The sequence below is a fragment of the Boleophthalmus pectinirostris genome, unplaced genomic scaffold (assembly GCF_026225935.1).
Source record: "Boleophthalmus pectinirostris isolate CB_2022bp ecotype Guang Dong unplaced genomic scaffold, ASM2622593v1 HiC_scaffold_22, whole genome shotgun sequence".
NCBI lineage: Eukaryota > Metazoa > Chordata > Actinopteri > Gobiiformes > Gobiidae > Boleophthalmus > Boleophthalmus pectinirostris.
The window spans coordinates 30,372,835-30,393,858 of NW_026571190.1; the positions used below are offsets into that span (position 1 = coordinate 30,372,835).

The 21,024-nt window shown below is 39.0% G+C and overlaps 1 protein-coding gene across 1 annotated transcript in view; it reads left to right on the top strand.

The window, feature by feature from the left end:
• doc2d (double C2-like domains, delta) overlaps positions 1 to 17,637 on the top strand; it is a 61,088-nt gene extending 43,451 nt beyond the window's left edge. The window contains 3 exon segments of the mRNA XM_020930444.2: positions 8,553 to 8,634; positions 9,451 to 9,547; positions 17,498 to 17,637. Of these exon segments, the coding sequence (XP_020786103.2) occupies positions 8,553 to 8,634; positions 9,451 to 9,547; positions 17,498 to 17,637 (319 nt within the window).
• Positions 17,638 to 21,024: the final 3,387 nt, after the last annotated feature.

Genomic DNA, 21,024 nt, shown 5'->3' on the forward strand with positions numbered 1-21,024 from the left:
CTCCTGCGCCCCATTCTCTCAGATGGATTCGTCTTTGAGGGAAGTACAGGCAATGAAGTAAATTATTAAGAGCTTGTGGAATCTCCAGTCCACTCAAGCACACAACTGCTCATCATTCACAAGACTGTTCATGGGAAACTACCAACTATTTATTCTCGTACCCTAGACATAAAGTGTATATATAAATAGACAGAAATAACGCACAAGCCGCTGTTTTCCAAATAGGAAGTGTTTATGGAGGCGCTTCAGGCTCCATCGACTCTGGCTCCAATTGACTTTACATTGATAAATTGTCGCCCATCTCTCTGAAACAGCTGCAGTGAGCCTTGTCATTGTGGTCTTAAAATTTTTATCTTAACTTGCTCTACATGGGGTATAGGTGTTTTTATTTAGCTATTTTGTCCGTAAATAAATTCCTCCTATAGCTCAAGTCAATAAACTTAATTCGACACTCCCTTATTCCACTTCTTTCTACAGTTTTTGACCCCTGGAAATGGATGTAGAGACATAGTATCTCTCTCGTAAGTCAGCCCATTTTTTCTTGCATTCGTCACAATTGTTTACGGTAAATTCTAATATTGCGTTTTATTTCTAAGCTTATTTCTGTCACACAAGACCGCTGCATTCATTTGTAAGCTTTGTCAGAGTCTCAGTTTGGTTCATTTTTCTCTAACTCCTACTTTATTTATCCAGCACAGGGGTCTGCTTACAGCTCCTTATTCATTCTGTCTCAGTGTTTACTACAATGTTATTGATTCTCATCGCAGTTCTCAAACCACGACATCAATATCACATCATTTTGTTCCCTATTTCTCTGTTTACTGTTTGGAATGAAGTGACTATATTTGCTAATACCTGACTATTTGAGAATCTGAATGAGTTTTGTGCTGAAACAAGCTCTAGTTAGAGAACAATTGCTATTCACTATTTATTTGTTAAATTTACTTTTAAAATACATGCTCTTGTTTTAGCAATTTTAGGTTGCCACTATTGATACTTTGCAGCTTATGTTATCAACATTCCTTGGGAGTATGATACTAACTTTACGGACTTTCTGAAACTTTATTAGACTTTAATCTGAACTTTGTTTTAACACAATCTGACCATAAAGAACTGAGTTAGAGCTACAACAGATAAGTTGGTTTGTGCTGTTGAACAAGTCCCTCTAAACTAACATTACAGTCAAAAACTAATTAGATCAGCCAAAAGATTTCAGTAGTCACTCTGGTATATGGTCACATTTTTATATAGCACTTTTCCACCTTCAAGGCACTCAAAGCACTTTACAACAAGGAACCAGTCATCCATTCGCACACCAGTGGATGCAAACACAAGCTGGCATCACACCAGCCAACCTGTGGGTTAGTGGATCTGACTGCTCACCAATGATGTTTATTTTGACAGGGGGATTCAAACTAGCAACCTCTGGATCAGTGGACAAATGCTCTTACCTACTGAGCGACGCCCCAACTGAGCTACTGTTGCTCTCACCTTTTTGTTGAAAATAAAATACCTAAGCAGGACCATGAACATTTGTATTGATCACAGGCTCCTGAAAATGTGCTGTGTAAATCTAATTTGTATTTCAGACTATTCTAAGTTTAAGTTTTCAGTCTGACAGAAGAACTCAGCCTAAATATGCAGGATTTGTGTGTTAAACATGCTTGAATGAAACAAAACACAGTTCCAGGTATGTTTTTCATGAAGAAACAGCAATTACCCAATTACACCCCCAGAGCGATGTCACTGCAAAGTCTGAACATTATAAATAGTTTGGTGTTGGTGACAGATTTTGTTCGAGTGCTTTTCAGAAGTAAACACTAGTTTGCAGCTACTTAAGTCTACACATTTGTTATTCATGTGTCAGTTCAGAGTTAGCGTGAGATGTCCTGAGGTTCACACCAGGCTCCTCTGTTGGTAACTAAAGCTGATCTGGTGCCGATCTCTGACCTGTGCTGCTGTCTGTCTCCAGGCTCCTCTCTCTGACTCACACTCACTCCACACTCACCATCACAGTGACAAAAGGTCAGAACTATCTCCATACCATTTGTTTTCCAATCACAAGGAACCACAAACATTTTAAAATCACTCGAGTTTAATGGTCCTGTTCTTTCTCTCCTTTCCCTCTTTTGCTTCCGTCTGCATCGTGAAGTCCTCAGTAAAAGGTTATTCTGTCACATTTGACATGTGAAGGGTAAAAAATGCTAAATACGTCAATTTTTCCTGCTGACCCAGCGTCACTCCTGCTCCCTTTTTCTCTCTCTTTCTCACTCGCTTTCACTCGCTTTCTCTTTCTCTCTCTCATTCTGTCTCTTCTCTTTCTCTCACTTTCACCTCTTTCTCCCTCTCTGTATGTCCCTTCTCTCTCTCCGTCTGTCCCTGCTCTCTCTCCATCTCTGTCTTTCTCACTCTCTCTCTCTCTTGTTCTGTCCTTTCTCTCTTTCTCTTTCTCTCTCTCTCGCGTTGCTCTCCCTTTCTCTCTCTCACTCTGTCCTTTCTCTCTCTCTCCTCATACCTCTCCCTCTTGCCTCTCTCTCCCTCTCTCTCTCTCTCTCTCTCTCTCCCTCTTTCTCTCGCTCTGTCCCTTCTCTCTCTCTCTCTCTCCCCCTTTCTCTCTCTCTGTCCTTTCTCTCTCTCCCTCTCACCTCTCCCTCTTGCCTCTCTCTTTCTGTCCCTTCTCTCTCTCTGTCTCTCTCTCTCTCTGTGTGTCCATTCTCTCTGTCCCTCTCTTTCTCCCTCTGTCTCTTTTTTCTTTCTTTCTGTCTCTCTCTCTTTCTCTCTCTGTCTGTCTCTCTCCATCTCTCTCTGCCCTGCCCCCCTCTCTGTCTCTGTCTCTCTCTCTCCATCTCTCTCACTCTGTCTCTCTCTTGTGTTCTGAATACTCACGAGAAATGAAATTCATGAGTGCTTTCTAAGCAGAGCATATATTTAGCGCCTTTTTCCAACTGTCACTCAACTTATTTTATCACGTTGAAAAGCATGTTTCTTCTTTGTGCTGTTTGTGGTCTGTTTCAACTCAGTCGCCCTCGCTGTGTCCGCGCCTGTTACTTCGGCGCTTTGATTTTTCAGTCTCACTTTGAGTTCACTTTTTCGCACTTTTACTGAATCAACGCTTCTCTGCCTCATGCCCTGGCCTGCTGCCGTACTCAAATACTGGATTACTCACAGTCACAACCTCAGTCGCAGTGCAGAAAATGTGCAGCTCCACAAGTAGATTAAAGGCGCACTGGTGCGGAACATTTACACTGGAGGGTTCACCACCTGCTTGTCTCCTTGGAAATTTTATTGTTTTGTCTATAATGCAGATTAAACCCTATCAGTCACAAGGGAGACAAACAGGTAACAGCAATACACTACATTACAGTTCAGATCTCCAGAGAGTCGCCCTTATTCACAGGTGGAATTATTGTATTTTTGAGCAACGGAAACACCTGTAATAAATAAATGCCTTTAACTTGATACAAATCATGAGACAATTTGTTTCTGTCAGTTTCACTTTTTTACTGAGTTATTGTATTGCACTGCATTCAGAAACTGGCCGACTCAAAGACAATCTGTGACTCTCTCCATTTTCAGGGACTTTCAACCCTGTGGTCTGGAGGCAAACTCACAACGGTGATGTCACTGTTGCTTCTACTACAGCATGTTAATGATTTGCCTAAAGTTTAACTTTGCCTTAGCATTTGCACTCCAGAAGTCAGAGGTGGTGCTACCATTAGGCAAAAGTAGGTGGCTGCCTAAGAGAGGCCCCCAACCAATTGCCCTCAATGTCACTAATGGCCGAGACCTCTCTCAGTATGACATTAAATGAGAGTAGTTTACTTTTAGACAATAACCATAAAAGAAAAAAAAATATTGTATGCAATGGGTGTAAATAAAAATGTAACTGTATTAGCAAAAAAATAAAACTACTTTCAGTTCTGGTTATCTTGCTGGCTTCCTAACTAATAAGACCAAAAGTTTCCAATCCACCGGTAATTCAAATAAATAGACACATGCATGTCTCAAGAACAATGGGGAAAACAGATTATAAATATACTAAAAAACTAAACAAAACAAAACAAAATAGAAAAACTATGCATTATAGTGAGGGCCTCAAACTCAAGTTCGCTTAGGGCCCCCAAATTGCTAACTCTGCCACTGCCAGAAGTAATTCTATGTGGCATGTTTACTGTCAGCGTTTATGTAAAAAAAAAAAAAAAAAAACATATTTAGATACAGTTTGTGAATCTCACTAAAGTGTATAATATAACACAACAGCACATTTCTATAAACCCTCCCAAAAAATAGATAATCCCTCCTATCTCTGTGCAGCAGACAGAGCTACATTATTTTTTCCCACTGAAATCAGTACAGTAATTCAGCCACATTGGGCCTCTCATGATTATTGTAAGCAATGCTGTCAAATGCTGTTGTGTTCTTGTGTGAAAGGGGCTCTCTGTCAGTGCTGCGTCAGAGCCACCTGTAAAATGTGATCTGGCACAGCTCGCCTCGGCCTGGTCCCACGGGCTCTCACCTTCTCGCGGCGCCTGGTCAAACTCTGCCTTTGTTTGGCTGCTCCTCACCACTGATTCTGCACCCCCGCCTCCCCTTCTGCTTTCTCCTCTCTGAAGAGACAAAGCCTGTCTCGTGCCCAGGGTATTTTAGGATAAGCTCTAATTGGCTCAGGGAAATGGTCATTTTGTACACAATACTGTATAAGCAAACAGCTAGCCTTCGGTCAGCACACTGCTTCACATGTCAGACTGAATTAGATAGTCTCCAGGAAACTGGGAACTGATTATGAATAGTGCAGCTTCTATTTCATTTCATATTGCACATTGCAGACGAATTGTTCAAGGTTCATCCATTGAATATAACAGGGCAAGAAACTCTTTAAAGGGCTTATATTTTCTGGTCTATGTTGTAATGTTGTCTGCTCATAAAAAACATACCTGGAGTTGTGTTATGTTGCATTCACACATGTTTAACACACAAACCCTGCATATTTAGACTGAGTTCTTCTCTCAGACAGAAAACACTTTGTTCCACCTTATGATGTCATGTGGTAATACAGGAAGTGCTCCATTGTGTTTTTACACTCCATACACCTTCACTAGAATCATTTGGATAATTTCATCCCTGGAATTCCAATCTCTTCTCAACTAAAAGATAACTGCGAATTTGAAAACTACTGCTTCATGACATCACAAGGTGGGACAGAGCATTTTGAGCTCCGAAGATGTAGACAGACTAATAATGAAAGGTTACTCAAATGTGTGAATGAAACAAAACACAACTGCAGGTATGTTTTATATGACTTAACAACATTATAACATGGCTTAAAGCTCACAAGAGTCCGTTACACAATACAGGACCGTTAATCGCAATTATTCTGTCCATGATAATTGTCAATCAAATTTTCAATATCATCTCATGTCTAATAACTAGATTATATGGACATAAACTAGATTAGGAGAGAAGATTTGTAGAATGAAAAAGTGAGCTGAACATGATTTATCTGACATGTTTTTTGCCTCATTATTTTGTCAAAACACTCGATGTGTGGATTCAGGGCCATTTCTCCCAGACTGCTTTTTCCTTCAGTTATTTAAAAACCTGAAAATCCATTTGTGTGTGACGTGATCCGCAATAGGCTATGATCACCATAAGTCATGTCAGAATTAATGACTTCATACACTGTCAACACAACCACACATAATAGTACAGCCTCTGCCTGTCAATTTTCACATGGCATTTCCAGGACTGTGGGTTAATATACGCAGACTTCACTATTACTCCCTCTTTCCTCTCCTCCTCCATTTTCCCATCTTTCTTTCTCCTGGTCTGATTTGGGCCATGCACTGACAGCCTGAAGCCCATCTCATGCATCAGCTGTCAGGCAGGGACTCGTCACTGGTCCAGGGAAGGCTGGAGAAGCCAGATATCTCATTCTGAGGTCCAACATCTTGATTCTGAATATATGTTGAAGACAACTCCTGCTGGCCCCCAGTTATCTTATTTTTCCACTGAGTTGGCGTGGTTCAGATCATGGAGTCTGTTGTCTCTACCTTTTTGAAGTTGTCATGTGTAAAAATATCAAAATATCAATATATCGTGATACTTAATTTGATGATAAGGTATTCTTATCGTGGGCTGCTGTATCAAAATATTACCAAGCTTATTTTTGTTGCTTATTCAGTGGAAGAAAACTTGACATATTCACTGTATTGATGATTTAAAAAGATGTATTTCATATTAGCTTTGCACAAGTAGTGGTTTAACACAGAAATATTGTTGCTAAAATGGATTTGGTTCTTAAAAACCAAAGACAATATATTGATTATTACATGTATGGGCATATAATAATATAATATACATGATAATATCCCTGTATCAAGTATCATATTGAATCGTGAGAGACTTTGATTTCCAGCCACACTGTTTACACTTCCATTGCATCTTTAAATCTCACTAAAATAATGAATCTGCATTTTGATCTCTCTTAGTATTGCACAGTGAAATGTGGATAAAATGTGGTTACAATTTAAATATAAAGACTACAACCATAACAAATTTTGAAGTGATTTACCATCTATTGCTGAAGTAAATATACAGGATAAACGATAATGAAACCAAACCATAAAGAAGAATTACCCCCAAACTGGTTCTAAATGCACAATATTGTTAAAAAAAACATAAACTGCAATACATAAATCCCAAGTAGTAAAATTTTATAGTTTCAGTTAATAATTCAACCCCCTATAGTGTCATATTGCAGAAAAAACAACCAAAAATTCCCACTAGCACAAAACAATAAATATTGACCTCACTGTTTCATCAGTCATGTATTGAACTGCAAGGCCTGTATACTGATCATGGACATGGGATTTATCTGAGGACTTTGTGTTGCTTTTCACAATAAAATACTTTTCTCTGCAAAGATTTATGCATTTGACCTGTTAGTTGGTCAGATGCATAAATCTTTGTAAATTGGGCACCCCCCAGTGATCCCCAATTTCCAGGGCAAAAGTCCAGGGCTGTTTTTTGGTCCCAGTCCATCCCTGCCTATTAGCAGCTTGAAATCAGATAGCTAACCTTGATGCTCTGACACCTGGCTACTGGTGCACTATTACTGTGTGTCACTGTTGCTTTTCAACAAAAAAATCTAACCAGAAACCAATGGCAACATTTGGAAAGAGAGAGAAAGAGTCAAGTCGATGTAATCCCTCATTTATCCAGTACAGTAAAGAGGGCATGTATTTGCAACTGTAGGTTAGGTTACTTTATTTTCCATTTGAAGTAAAAAAAAAAAAAAAAAAAAAAAGTAGCCTGATCAGCTGGTTTCACTTTGTGGAAACCATCTGACCTCGCAGCATTAGGATTCTTTCACTTGACAGTAGACGGGTACTTTTTTTATTTAACCAATCGTTGCTATTTGATGGTGATGTATTTAATGTGCCAAATCCTGTAAGAAGGACAATAACGTCTTTCCTTTTGATAAAATTCAACAAACATTCTCTTTGTTCCGGCTTTAAATCCTCGATCTCAGGAATCGTTGCCAACACAGAATGTATGTCTTCGTCTACATTCATCTCGGCCACTTTGTTTACTGTTGTGCTGTACCACAAAAGGGACCCAAACAGGTGCTTGAGTTTGACGTCATGGCTTCATGGCTCTTCACTGATTGGTCGGTGCACGGTCTCACACTTCCAGGGTTATTGCAAATCGACTAGTTTATTCCGATTCCTGACCTAGTCGCTGGAGAGAAATGAAATTGAGTGGAGGCACTAGGTGACGCCAGCCTGGCTAATTGAAAAGAACCACATGATCAAATATTAGACAATAGTTACAAACATGCATCTTGACACAGTGAAATAAACACGATACAAAGATTAAGTAGCTAAAAAATGAAGGTGCTACATCAATGTTTAAAGTGCATTGTCTTACATTAAAAGGTGCATTGTGTAACTTCTCTGGTGGAGTATCAGTCAAATGCTTTTCTCCATGATGACGTTATTGCTGAAATGTTTCACAGTATGGTATTAAACCTTTAAACCTATCTTCATGGAGACCAAATCAGACCAAGTTACAGGTCAGATCTGTGGAGAGGCGACCCCGCTCACAGTCAGAATGCCTGTTTTTCTAGGTATTTTTGAGCTATAAAACCACCTGTACTTGCATAAATGTAAGATAGAACTGTTTAATGTCATACTGTGGAACATTCCAAGCAGTGCAATGATGTATCCATAAAAACAAGCAGGTGAAGGATCCCCAACCAAAAAGTTACATAGTGCACTTTTAATGGAGGGATACCTAAAGTGTGTCTAAATGTGTTTAAATTGAGACAACTGAAGAATTAAGCCAAATGCATAAATACAATAGGTATTCAAGTAATGGTAACAAGACAATAACAGTGAAATTAAAGCTGTAGAAAGTTGCTGCTTTTAATTATTTTTATGGAAAAGCTTGCAAGGGTGTGGGAGTTGTGTTGTGAACAGAAGCAGACTATGTACCTTGTTACGATTCTTCTTCGTGGGCTCTGTGCTAAACATTTTGTATTTCTATTCCAGCATCTTGCAGCCAGATATGGGGAAGAAGTCCAAGTACAAAACGTCTGTCAAGAAGAAGACACTTAACCCAGAGTTCAATGAGGTACCACTCGACCTCTAAGCTTCATCACAGTCTTATTATTATTATAGACCCTTTTTGAAATTCTAAACAAAAACATCAAAAATTCCGCCATGGAGGCAGCTGGAGGCAAAAGCGAAGTGTGATAATGTGATTTTAATGGGAAAACTGGGATTAGCCTCAAAATATGAGAAAATATGAACATACAAAGGAAAATATAGCAAATGAAAATCACTCAAATATATGTGAGTGATATCAGAGCTCGGTTTAAAAACATTTACAGTTGTGTTTTATGTTATTTGTTAATTTAAGTAGAGATTATGATAGACACTAAGCATTTTTGACAAAGGAAGAAATCGGATTTAGGTTTTAGTGGACAAATCCTTACAGAAAACTTGAGCCCACTACAGTTTGCCATTTTATCTCCACATATATTTCACATTTCACCATAAATTATACTTTTTGTGAAGCTAAAATACAATTTTGAGGTTAGAAAACTTTATTTTTCCAGCCATCTTAACAGAGAAGCAAATGAACTAACATGTGTATCTTGGAAATTCAAAATAGTTCATTTTTTGTTATAACATCGTAAAATCAATCAGATAATCATGAAAATAAATTATGTTAGCTTCACTTCTCACTCTAGAGAATTATAAAGATTCAGATGAAACAGGATTTTAAAGGATATATAAATGTAAGTGAAGAACCACCATCACACTCTTTCATTCATTTACATTTTCCATTTGCCTTGAGATACTCTTGTAGCATTATGCCTCTTCCTCTTTCATGTGCCGATGAATCATTGATACGGATATGTGTTTGTGTGTGCCACCTGCATAGGAGTTCTCGTATGAAGTGTCCCTGGACCAGCTGGCAAAGAAAACCCTGGAGATCACCGTGTGGGACTATGATTTGGGAATGAGCAACGATTTCATTGGTAGGTTTGACTCAATCACCGGAGGGTGGAGTAGAGAAGATAGTATATAGGGCGATGTAGGCAGTGGTGAAAGAAGTACTTAAAGTTACTTAAAGGTGCAGTGTGTAAGGGTGGGGGGTTAGTCACATGGTTTTCTCCATGGAGATGGTAAATGGTACATTTTTATACAGTGCTTTTCCAAATTCAAGGCACTCAAAGCACTTTCCAATAAGGAACCACTCATCCATTCACACACCAATGTAAGCAGACACTGAAAGGTTTTCATTCCGCACTCTTCTCTCTTTTTTAATTTTAATCTTCATGTTTTGATTTGTTTTTATTATGATTTTAATGTATTTCTTATTCTGTAAAGCACTTTGAATTACTTTGTGTACGAATTGTGCTATACAAATAAACTTGCCTTGCCTTGCCTTGCCTTACACTAGGAGCAAGGTGGGTTAAGTGTCTTGCCCAAGGACACAACGACAGCATTCGTCTGTGGGAGCTAGAATCACACCATGAGTGGACCTGACCACTCAACCAATTATGTTTTTTTTTTTAATCTTGAAAGCAGGATTTGAACCGCCAACCTTTAGATCAGTGGACAAACGCTCATACCAACTGAGCTCCTGTTGAGATGTTGTTACTTTGTCTGCAGTCCTTCTCAAATAGTGGGGCATGCGGTGAGCTGCTGGGGGGGTTCGTACTAGAATAAAGTGTAATTGCATGTCCACTACAGTAGTTGGCAGTGACACTCTTATTGTCAGAGTGTGCGCTGAGAGTATTAGTGCCATAGTATTGTTTTTTTTTTGCATCGAGCATACGCACACACAGCACAGAGCAGGAAATATGAAGTGCAGCGAACAAACTGTATATAAAGCGTTTGTAGCGCTCGGCTTCACTGTGACTATGGTGGGAAACGAGGAAAGACGGTGTGGTTACTGTGTCTAAAAATGTTGGCAGCGTACAGCATGAAGCCAAATAAATTACAGCATTGCTTAAAGACATTGTACCCCAGTCACGTTGATAACACACTTCATTTTTTTTCAGCGAAAACGTGTCCAATATTGCCAACAATCATCCCGCTTTGTGAATGCTACTTCAGTAAACCAGTGAGCACATTTAGCATTATATAAGATGCCGTACCAAAAAGCAGAGGAGCTGATCGTGCTGCAGCATTAGACACGGATTCTGTCATGCTGGATGATGCAAGTGCCCCGAACTATAACACGGACATGATCTTTAAAGACAAAGAGGACACAGGAGCGGACCGCCTCATGACGCAAGTGAGCACAGCGCAGAATACCCACAGACACATGCTACGTGTGTCAAGAGAGTCACTTTGGAAACGTGACTAAAACATTTGCTCTCGTACGTCGGGTACTGAAGGCCAGGGTGTGATTTGTCCACGTTTAGTAGTGGTTCTGTGGAGTGGTGGGGCGCGAAATGTTTTCATCTTCCTTGGGGGGGCGTGACAAAAAATAATTGAGAAGCACTGCTTTGTCTGAAACATTTCACAGTATGGCCTTGAATCTTATGGAGAAACCAGGTCAAGTTACTGGTCAGTTTAATGTCATACTATGGAACATTCCAGGCAGAGCACTGACATATCCACAGAAACAAGCAACCAGACATACATACATATTGACACTAGAAATGTAACAATATCCAAATCTCACGGTACTACATTTATTGCGATATTTTGAAGAGGCTAATATAATTGTAAATATGACTCTTTTTTGCTTTTAAAATACCCTGACAAGATTTTGGTGTGAATTATTTCCCTCATAACCCCAACAATTCAAGTAAAATTAATATTTTTTCATGTTGTCTGCACAGAAATGAATCATGGGATATGTAGTTTCCCATGTTTATAAGCTGTTGCTACTATAAAACCATGCATTTAAGCACAGGAACTTGATATATTGTAACAGCCCACGATATTATTGTGAGACTTTTGATAATACTATATCACGATATTTCGGTTACTATTAAGTCCCTAATTGTCACTGACTGACTCCCATCTAAAAAGTTACATAACGCATATTTAAGAACAGAAATACTTTTGCTTCATTACATTCCACCGATGGATGTATGCAGTGTTTTCCCGATGAATTATGTACGGTTACAGAAAACATCAAAACGGGATGGGTGAAGGCATCATTGGGGATTAGGAAGCGGAAGAGCTAGCGAGAAGAGGAATAATTATGAGATTCAAGAGAAGTGGATATCCGAATGCCAAATGATTTCTACTGTATCCTCTCAGTGTGGTCTTGGCGTTACAGCTCGCCACTCTGCCAAACTGCTAAACAGCTTTGCCCTGTCTCTGCATGGAGGCAAGTGGGGCACCCGTGGGAGCTTGGGGGAATGATGGGAAGCTACTGGTGGTGCACAGTGGGAATGGATTACCAGCCTGCACGCTTGAAGGCCCTCAGATCAAAGCGCTTAGTCGCCACAGTTACATGTTCGGCCCGTTTGATTGGCCGGGTGGGCGTAGGGTTCAGTGGGACATACTCTGCGTTAAGATAAGCCCAGTGAGTTATTAGCTCCGCTGGTAGAAAAGGCCATCAGAAGAAATGCAAAGCTCCAGATAACAGCCATTTCCCCCCGACTGTTATCATTACAGGTCTTGTGCTACGGCGGGCTGCCAGTTATGTTAATTGGGACTGGGAAGACGAATGACGCAGACACAGAGAAGAATGGTGGGAATGAATTGATAAAGGACAATCTTGAGAGTGGAGCTATGCGGACAGGCACCGCTAACAAGCACGCTAATGGGCTGAGTTGGAGATACAGAACTTGTCAGGTGGTTAAAGGTGCAATTTTGGAACACAGGCAGAGGAGAAAAGTGAGCACAAGACTCAGGCTAAAGTGAGCACAAGACTGAGGCTAATAATCGAGAAATAAATCACATCATGGGACTGCGAGAATGAAAGAAATTGTTTTTTTCCACTCTTTTCTAAACCGTTCAGTGTTTCCTGCCATGTTTAGTATTCATGTATTCAACACGAAGGGCGCATTACACAAGCACAGTCCTCCCATCTTTGAAGTCTAATCTCCTTGCTTTGAATGGTGGAAAGTAAAACAATCGCGCAGTGGAATTTACCAGCGTGGCATTTCATTTTACGCATTTGCGAAGCCGGTCGCAGCATGTTTACACTGTTGTTACGGAGACTAGCATGTTGGCGTGTTTTCTCTAATTGGAACACTTATGAGGTCAAAGCCTAACGCATGAATGTCATTATTTAGTCTCTGAGCCTTTAACGATTAAAGAGTCATTTGTGAAAACTGTTTATCCGTCAAAACCCAGAGAAATCTTTAGGGTTTTGCATGGGTAATTAATTTCTTTATGCAAATAGACATCAGAATGTGTAGCACTTTGAATTACCGACCTTGAGGGTAGAGCGAAAGGCAAACTGTCCCGTCACACAAAAAAACATGGTGATATTTATAACAGTTTTACACACAATTACACTAAAACCAATCATATTATCAGGGTCAATAGGGTTAATGATGTGTAATGTAAAAATGACAAAAAAATGAATCTATACTGGACAAATCTGCATAGCGACGCATACATACACAGCACAGGGTAATTATGATTAGTTTGTGATGTTGTTGTAAATTTTCTAGAATACTAATATGGAGTGTACTGGAAAAATAAAAATATTAGGGATGTAACAGTAACTGAAATATCGTGATATTGTATCGTCAAAAGTTTCACAATATATCAAATTACAAGTTCCTTTGCTTAAATGCATGGTTTTACAGTAGCAACACCTAATAAACATAGGAAACTACATATCCCATGATTCATTTCAGTACAGACAACATGAAGAAATATGTTTTTTACTTGAATTCTTGGGATTATGATGGTAATAATTCACACCAAAATCTTTTCAAGGTATTTTAAAAGCGTCAACAAGTGTCAACAACAATTATATTAGCCTCTTCAAAATATTGCAAGAAATATCGTACCGTGAGATGCACACCGTGATAATATCGTATCATGAGATTTGGATATCGTTACATCTCTAAAAAATATACACTTTTTCATTAAAGGTGCATTACTTTTCAGCTTGTGTCCATGGTGATGTCAATACTTTGCCTGGGATGTCCTATAGTATGGCATTAAATCAGTATTTCTTCATTTATTTATTTATTTATTCAATTACAGATGTTTTTATTTCTCAAAACTACCACACTATTACCATGAGTGTGCCCCCTTCTCCATAGATCTGACCTGTAATTTAGTCTGGCGATGGGGCCTGCTTGTCTCCATAGAGATAGTTAAATTAAATGACACACTGTAGAACATTTCACCTTTAATGCACCTTTAAGGATTCTGCTGGCAAATCATATCACTTCCCTGTTTGAGAAATATTCTAATCTAATCTGTTTGATAAAATGATGCGAGTTCATGATGCCATATGTACAGTGATTACTAGAGCTTACAAAATCCTGGTTTTACTATATTTCTATATGATCTGAGAGCCTAATGCAGGGCTGTCCAAACTGTTTTCACTGAGGGCCTATTTAAGTGTATTGGACACGGAGGCACAGACGGTTGGTCAATACAATGACTCATTCAGTTCAGTGCATTTAACACGGCCATTACAGAGCCACTGTGCCTTTAAAAAAGCTTGGGGCATGGATTTTAGGTCTGTGCCATAATACTAATGTGATGTCATTGAGTTTATAGTGGTAAAATTATCTAAAATTACTTCAATTTGCAGTAAAAAAGTTCAGTCTATGATTCAGCAGGAGGCTTGAGGACCAACAAAAATTGCTCCACATTTGGTGCCTGGGCCATATTTTGGACACGCCTGCCCTAATGGAAGTCATTGGGCTTATATTTCAATTTTTTTCAGACATTTTAGGACATATAGCTTTTTTCCAATTTCAGTATAATTCCAATATAAATATGGCTTTCACAGTGATGGAAATCTTGCACCTTTGTGGAGCAATTAACAACTCAAAACTTATTATTATTTTTTATGAGCTAAGTCCTCAAATATCACATATAAACAGAAATCTGAGATCTGAGTTGCCCACCAATTTTTACTTTTATCATTACACTATTTTCTGATCTATGTAATAATAATTTATCCCCAAACATACCTGGACTTCACGCATGTTTAACATATAAACTGAGTTGTTCTCTCTAATGGAAAACACACTGGTCCACTGTGTAATGTCATGTGGTAATACAGTAAGCCTTGGAATTGTCAGTCTCTACTAAAAAAAAGGGGGTAAAAGGTGTAGCTGTTAACTTGAAATCTACCACTACATGACATCACAAGGTGGAACAGAGCCTACTGAGCTTTGGAAATGTAGACAGACTAATAATAAAGACAAAAAGCACAACTCTGGATATGTTTTTGAAGAGATAACAATATTACAACATGGCTTAAAGCTCACAAGCATCCATTTAGTGTAATACAGAACCTTTAACATTCAATAACAGCCAACAGGAGACAGCTTCTGGACTGTCGCCATCCTCCCGCACAGTCCCCTCTTCATATATCTGATCTCCAGCAGAGTCTCATCCCTCTGCTGTCCCCCGTTCGTCTCGTCACGTTGGCTGACCATTCGTTTGTCACTCGCTCCCCGTCGGCTCAGGCAACACCTCATCCATCTCCTCTGTGGAAGTGGGAGCGCCGCGGGGGCACGGGTGAAGGTGACGCACCAGTCTACGTGATTACCCTGTCAAAACCCTCTGACCAAGGCCACACCTGCGCGATTCTGCTCAGTCTGAAGATGAAAAAGAACCACTTGCACTATAAGACTTGTCATAATAGAGTTTGTAGTGAGATATATTGCTGAAGAGGATATAGAAATGATAATACTAATAATAATTTACATTAAAGGTCCTATATGACACAAAATTGACAGCTTTAAGTTGTGTTATAATGTTGTAACTTCATTAAAACACACCCGGAGTTGTGTTTTGTTTCATTCACGTGTGAGTAATCCTTTTATTATTATTTTGTCTACATCTCCAAAGCTCAAAATGCTCTGATCCACCTTGTGATGTCATATAGTGGTAGTTTTCAAGTTAACAGTTCCTTTTTACCTTTTGTTCAGTAGAGATTGGCAATTCCAGTGCTTAAATCAACCAAATGATTCTAGTAAGGGTGTATGGAGTTTAAAAACACAGTGAAGCACTTCCTGACATCACAAGGTGGAACAGAATGTTTTCTCTTTGACAGAAGAACTCAGCCTAAATATGCAGAGTTTGTGAATTAAACATGTGTGAATGAATCAAAACACAACTCCAGGCATGTTTTTTATGAGGAAACAACATTACAACATAGATAAAAAAAATAGTGTAATATAGACCTGTGGCACGTCCGACTGCTTCTACCTTGATTTCTTGTAGTAACTACTGGCTGAACCAATAATTACCATTAACATTTACATTAACATTAACATAACATCTAATAAAGGAAAAGAACCAACAACGCCATCTGGTACCAGTTAATATAAAAGGCACATAGGTTCGATGTGGATGAACAGAGGCATAATTGACATATAGCAAAAGTATACAGTTTATTTATGTATTTTCCATAAATTTCTTCATTGTGACAGTAATATTTCCAAGAGTTGGGACAATTCAGTTCACAGTTCACTGAATGACTCTTGGTTCCAAAGGCAGTTTGTTTGTAAATCCAGTCCGAGTTCAAATCTCTGGAAAACACCAGTACACATAAAAGGCAAGAAAAAGCAAGACGGCGACAATGCTCTCAACTCCATGGCTCAAGATCGATAAAGTAAAATGCACATTGGCCCCAACTGTACAACTAAGGGATAGTTTTGAAGCTGTATTAGTCCTGGACAAGTCGCTGGACAAGTCGCTGGACAAGGACAGACACCAAACAGTCGGCCCACCTGCAAGCCGGCATGATGGGCAGTGCACAAACGCAGTAGCAACATAGGCCCATGGCAGCAAGCACTAAATTAAAGCAAGTAATCAACGCTACAGGCCTTATTGAATCTTGAACTTAACACTGAATCTGGAATACTACCTGAGAATGGTGAACAAACGGTGTCAACAATGGGAAACCAGAAGTAAGAGACGGAAAGGGAGCACTTTTATAGATTGACTGATGTCACCGCTATCCAATAGTTAGACTGCACCCAAGTGGCAGATCCCGCCTGTAGGCTCTACTGTCACAGACTCTTTAAATAAGTAGCAGAATTAAACACAATTTACATCTATACTGAGTCAAAAGAAGTTATTTATTCAACTCTCAACAGCTCAAATACTAGCACAGAAAAATAAAACATCCCCCACTAGTACAAAGAAAAACTACCCTTGATAAATATAGCCCTCTAAAGAGGAATTGCTCCATCTATCATGTATTAAACAATAGGGCGATATAGTAAAATATTGTGACAGGCCCTGTACGCCCACGGCCACTCTCGGGGGAATAGGAAAGCTCCAGTGATTCACAGATCAACAGCCAAGGCATGTTTTCAGCGTTTTCATGAGCCCATCATTTCTGAGGCTCCAGTGGCAGCTGAATTACCAAAATAATGTGTTTAAAACTTCTTGCCCCATTAGCTTTGAAATCACAGCCAAGGGAGTAGTACGATGATAATGTCAACGGGCTAACTGCAGTGCTAACCGTCTTTGCTTGACAGTCTACAGTGTATTCACCTCCTTTCCCCTCTCTTGGAGTCATATCCGGCTTCTCTGCATACGAACAGATCTGACATCAATCCTAGTCAGTGCCTCAGCTCGTTCAATACATCTTTTGTTATCGCAATCTTCCCAGCTACGTGCGTATTCGTCTTTTTAGAAAATGTCTGCTTCTACATTTGTTTGTGGGTGGTAATTTCTGTATAAAGCAGGTGTTAGGCTTTTGTTTTTCTAGCTCATAGCACCTCCCTGAATGGAAAAGAAGATATATTTTCCAAAGCTTTCTTTTAATCTAAACATTTTGTCTCTTTGTCTCTTCCGTGCAGGCGGAGTGGAGCTGGGGATCAATGCAAGTGGACAGAGACTCAGACACTGGTTCGACTGTCTCAAAAACAAAGGGAAGAAAGTGGAATACTGGCACACACTGACGCAGCAAGGAGCCCCCAGCAATGACAAACCGGACTAGATTACAGAAAATGCTGAGAAAAACACACACAGATGCACACATTGACATATGCCCTGACTAAAAGATGCCTGAAAGCTCCGACCAGGCAAGACAAAAACCACAGCAAAGCTAAAACATGCAATAATGGTGGATATAGAAGTTGTCATTTATTGTTATGCGTACTGGACCAAGTATTAGTATATGGTATTGATACTAATCTTAGTCTTAGTGGTAAGATATAATCTGAATATATTTTAAAGGTAAGCAAAATCGTGACAATGTCCCCGTAAGAAATTCACACGAGATTGTGTATATAAGTCGCTCATAATTCTGTCATTCTTCACCCAATAAGGAACTTTGCAAAACCAGGTCTCCAAGTGAATTTGGGCCAAGCATGTGTGCAGCCGTACTTCATGGTGTGGTCTTTAAGATACAGTATGCTTAGAGGGTACATTCAGATATTTAGTGGTTGTTGACTTGATGCAAACAACACCATTATAAAGCACAAAAAATCCATTTGGTGGATTTGTACCTTTACCTGTCTCAGTATTCTTGTTCTTATGTCTTTCATTGTCTTTAAGTGACAGTGGCTTTCTAGACATCCTCATGTGTGTGTGTGTTGCCGTTTCTATGTGTATGCGCACAATGGACTTTTAGCAAATATGAGTGCCTACATTGTCTGTGTAGTTTTGTCTGTTTGGATTCACTTCGGCTCCATTGGAAACTTCATGTGTCCATCTCTGGAAAAAGGCTCAGAGGTGTGAGGAAATGACAAAGGACACGACAGACACACATTAAAGTCCCTTTGCCGTCAACACAACCCTGTGGTCCTAGTGCTGATGTTGGGAAACACTGACAAGCTGTCAATCATTTGTATCAGACTTTTGTCCAGCAGCTTCAAAATGGCAACCACTTTTATGTGTCAGTGTTTTTGACCTAAGAATATAAATCATGGCGATTGCTTTTGAACCATAGACTGTATATATAAATGAACATAACTAACCCAATGACTCTCCAATTTACTTTATATTGACAAAACATTGCCGCTCTCTCTGTAAATACTGCTGTCAGGCTCCTCATGTTGGTCTTTAAATATTTATCTTAACCCACTCTACTTGATCTTGTTTTTTTTTTTTTTTTTTTTTTTCGCTATTTTGTTCATGAATACATTATTATTCCTAAAATGAAACTGGGTCCAAATTCACCCCATAATCGCTACCCTGTGTGAGCTTCATTTGACTGGAGACGAACACTGTGGGCGGCATCACACTGTCTTAGTCCACTTATGTATACAGTCTATGTTTTGAACAGTCGGCCTTGGTTTACTCTTAATTTTGTAAATGCATGTAGAGCTCAAATGTAATTAAATACTAGTCATTTACAGACATAGAACTTTTGAACAAACATACATTGAATATATACGACATAGAAATATAGAAATATGAACTTTTTACTGAGTTTAAAGGTGCATTGCATAACTTTTTTGGTAGAGGCTCCACCACCTGCTTGACTCATGTTTTTTTCCTGAAATATTCTACAGTATGGCATTTAATTTAACAATCTCCATGGAGACCACCAGGCCACATCACCAGGCCAAATTAGAGGTCAGATCTATGGACAAGAAGCCACACTCATGTTAATAAAGCACGTTTTTGTCATAATATTGAGAAAATATAATAAAGTAATTGAATAAATACAAGATATATTTGTTTATGGAGGCAAGCAGAAAAGTGGAAAGGTTACACAGTGCACCTTTAAAGGTCCTACATTGCACGCAATTGACTCTTGTGAGCTTTTAATCATGTTATAATGCTGGTATCTCACCAAAACCATACCTGGAGTTGTGTTTTTGATTCATTCACACATGTTTGAGTTTATTCTGTCTACACCTCCAAAACTCAAAATGTTCCGTTCCACCTTGTGATGTCATGTAGCAGTGTTTATTTCAATTTTTTTTGTTGACAGTTTTTATAATTTGTTTAGTAGAGATTGGCAATATCAGTGATTCCAGTGAAGGTGTATGGAGTTTAAAAACACAATAGAGCACTTTCTGTATTACTATTTGACATCACAAGGTGGAACAGAGTGTTTTCTGTTAGAGAGAACATTTTAGCCTAAATATGCAGACTTTGTGTGTGTGTGAATGAAACAAAACACAACTCCAAGTATGTTTGTGGTGAGGAAACCACATTATATAATAGATCATAAAATAGCGTAATATGGTCCCTTTAAGAGTTTTATTTCACGTGTGCTTGCATGTGAAATTTTGTCCCTCTATTCTACGCAGGCCGTCACATATTAACCTGTAAATTATTCCACCGGGGAAATATCGTCTAGATTAATTTGAAAGATAGCATTTTGATTGGATAATAATCATCTGTATCCAGCTTGAGATTCTCTCCTGGGAAGGCGGGTGTGGAAAATTAACACGAGCTATCAGTGGAAGCCATTGTTGTGATCAATGTTCCACTCACTCCATTATTTCTGACCTATTAACATCCATGTGTGTGGCTTATATTTCATGGTCTGGACAGGGGCAGGAGCAGTGTGGGGTGACAGACATTGGCAAAATCATGTTTGAAAATCACTCAGATATGACATAAGAAGTGTACAGTGGTGGAACGTAACATAAATAAAAGTAGTGAAGTGTGCTTTCCCTGGAATGCACCACAGTATGCCCTTAAACTTGCTTATGATTTAATTATAGGGTTTTGTACAGTCTGTCTGTCTGTTCTCGTGGGCTTCAGGGGCCTATGTGACTCTTTGCCCTGCCCTCCCCCCAAATTTCTGTTGACGGGCCTGCAATTAAACAATACATGGAAAAATATGCATTCTCTCCATGGAAATAAGTAAGTTTAACATCATACTGTGAAAATTGCAGACAAAGCAAGCGACATCTCCATGGTGATGGAAAGTTACACAGTGCACCATTAAGTAAAGAGCTTAGGATGCTGTACTTTACTTAAGTACCTTTTATTGTGGATACTTTTTATTTTTACTTAACTACATTTGAGAGCAGGTATCTGTACTTTTTACTACACTACATTTCTGAACAGGACAAAACAGTAAAAGTATTTTTTAATTATAGTTTGAGACCAGCTGAAAAGGCGGTTTATTTTTTAACGTGTTCATGGTTTAAGCAAACTGAAATATCCAAATGAAAAACAGCAACATCAATTCAGTTGTTTCTGTTCAACAAAATTCTCCAGAAATATTTTGCGAAATCACTACATTTGAAGATTTATTAGATCTCAAATCAGAACGAAATGCTTTTACTTTTTACTCTTTAAGTACATTTGAAAACTGGCATATTAATATTTATACTTAAAGGTGCACTGTGTGCCTTTTTGGATGGGGGTCCGTCACCTGTTTGTTTTTATGGATATGTCATTGCTCTGCCTGGAATGT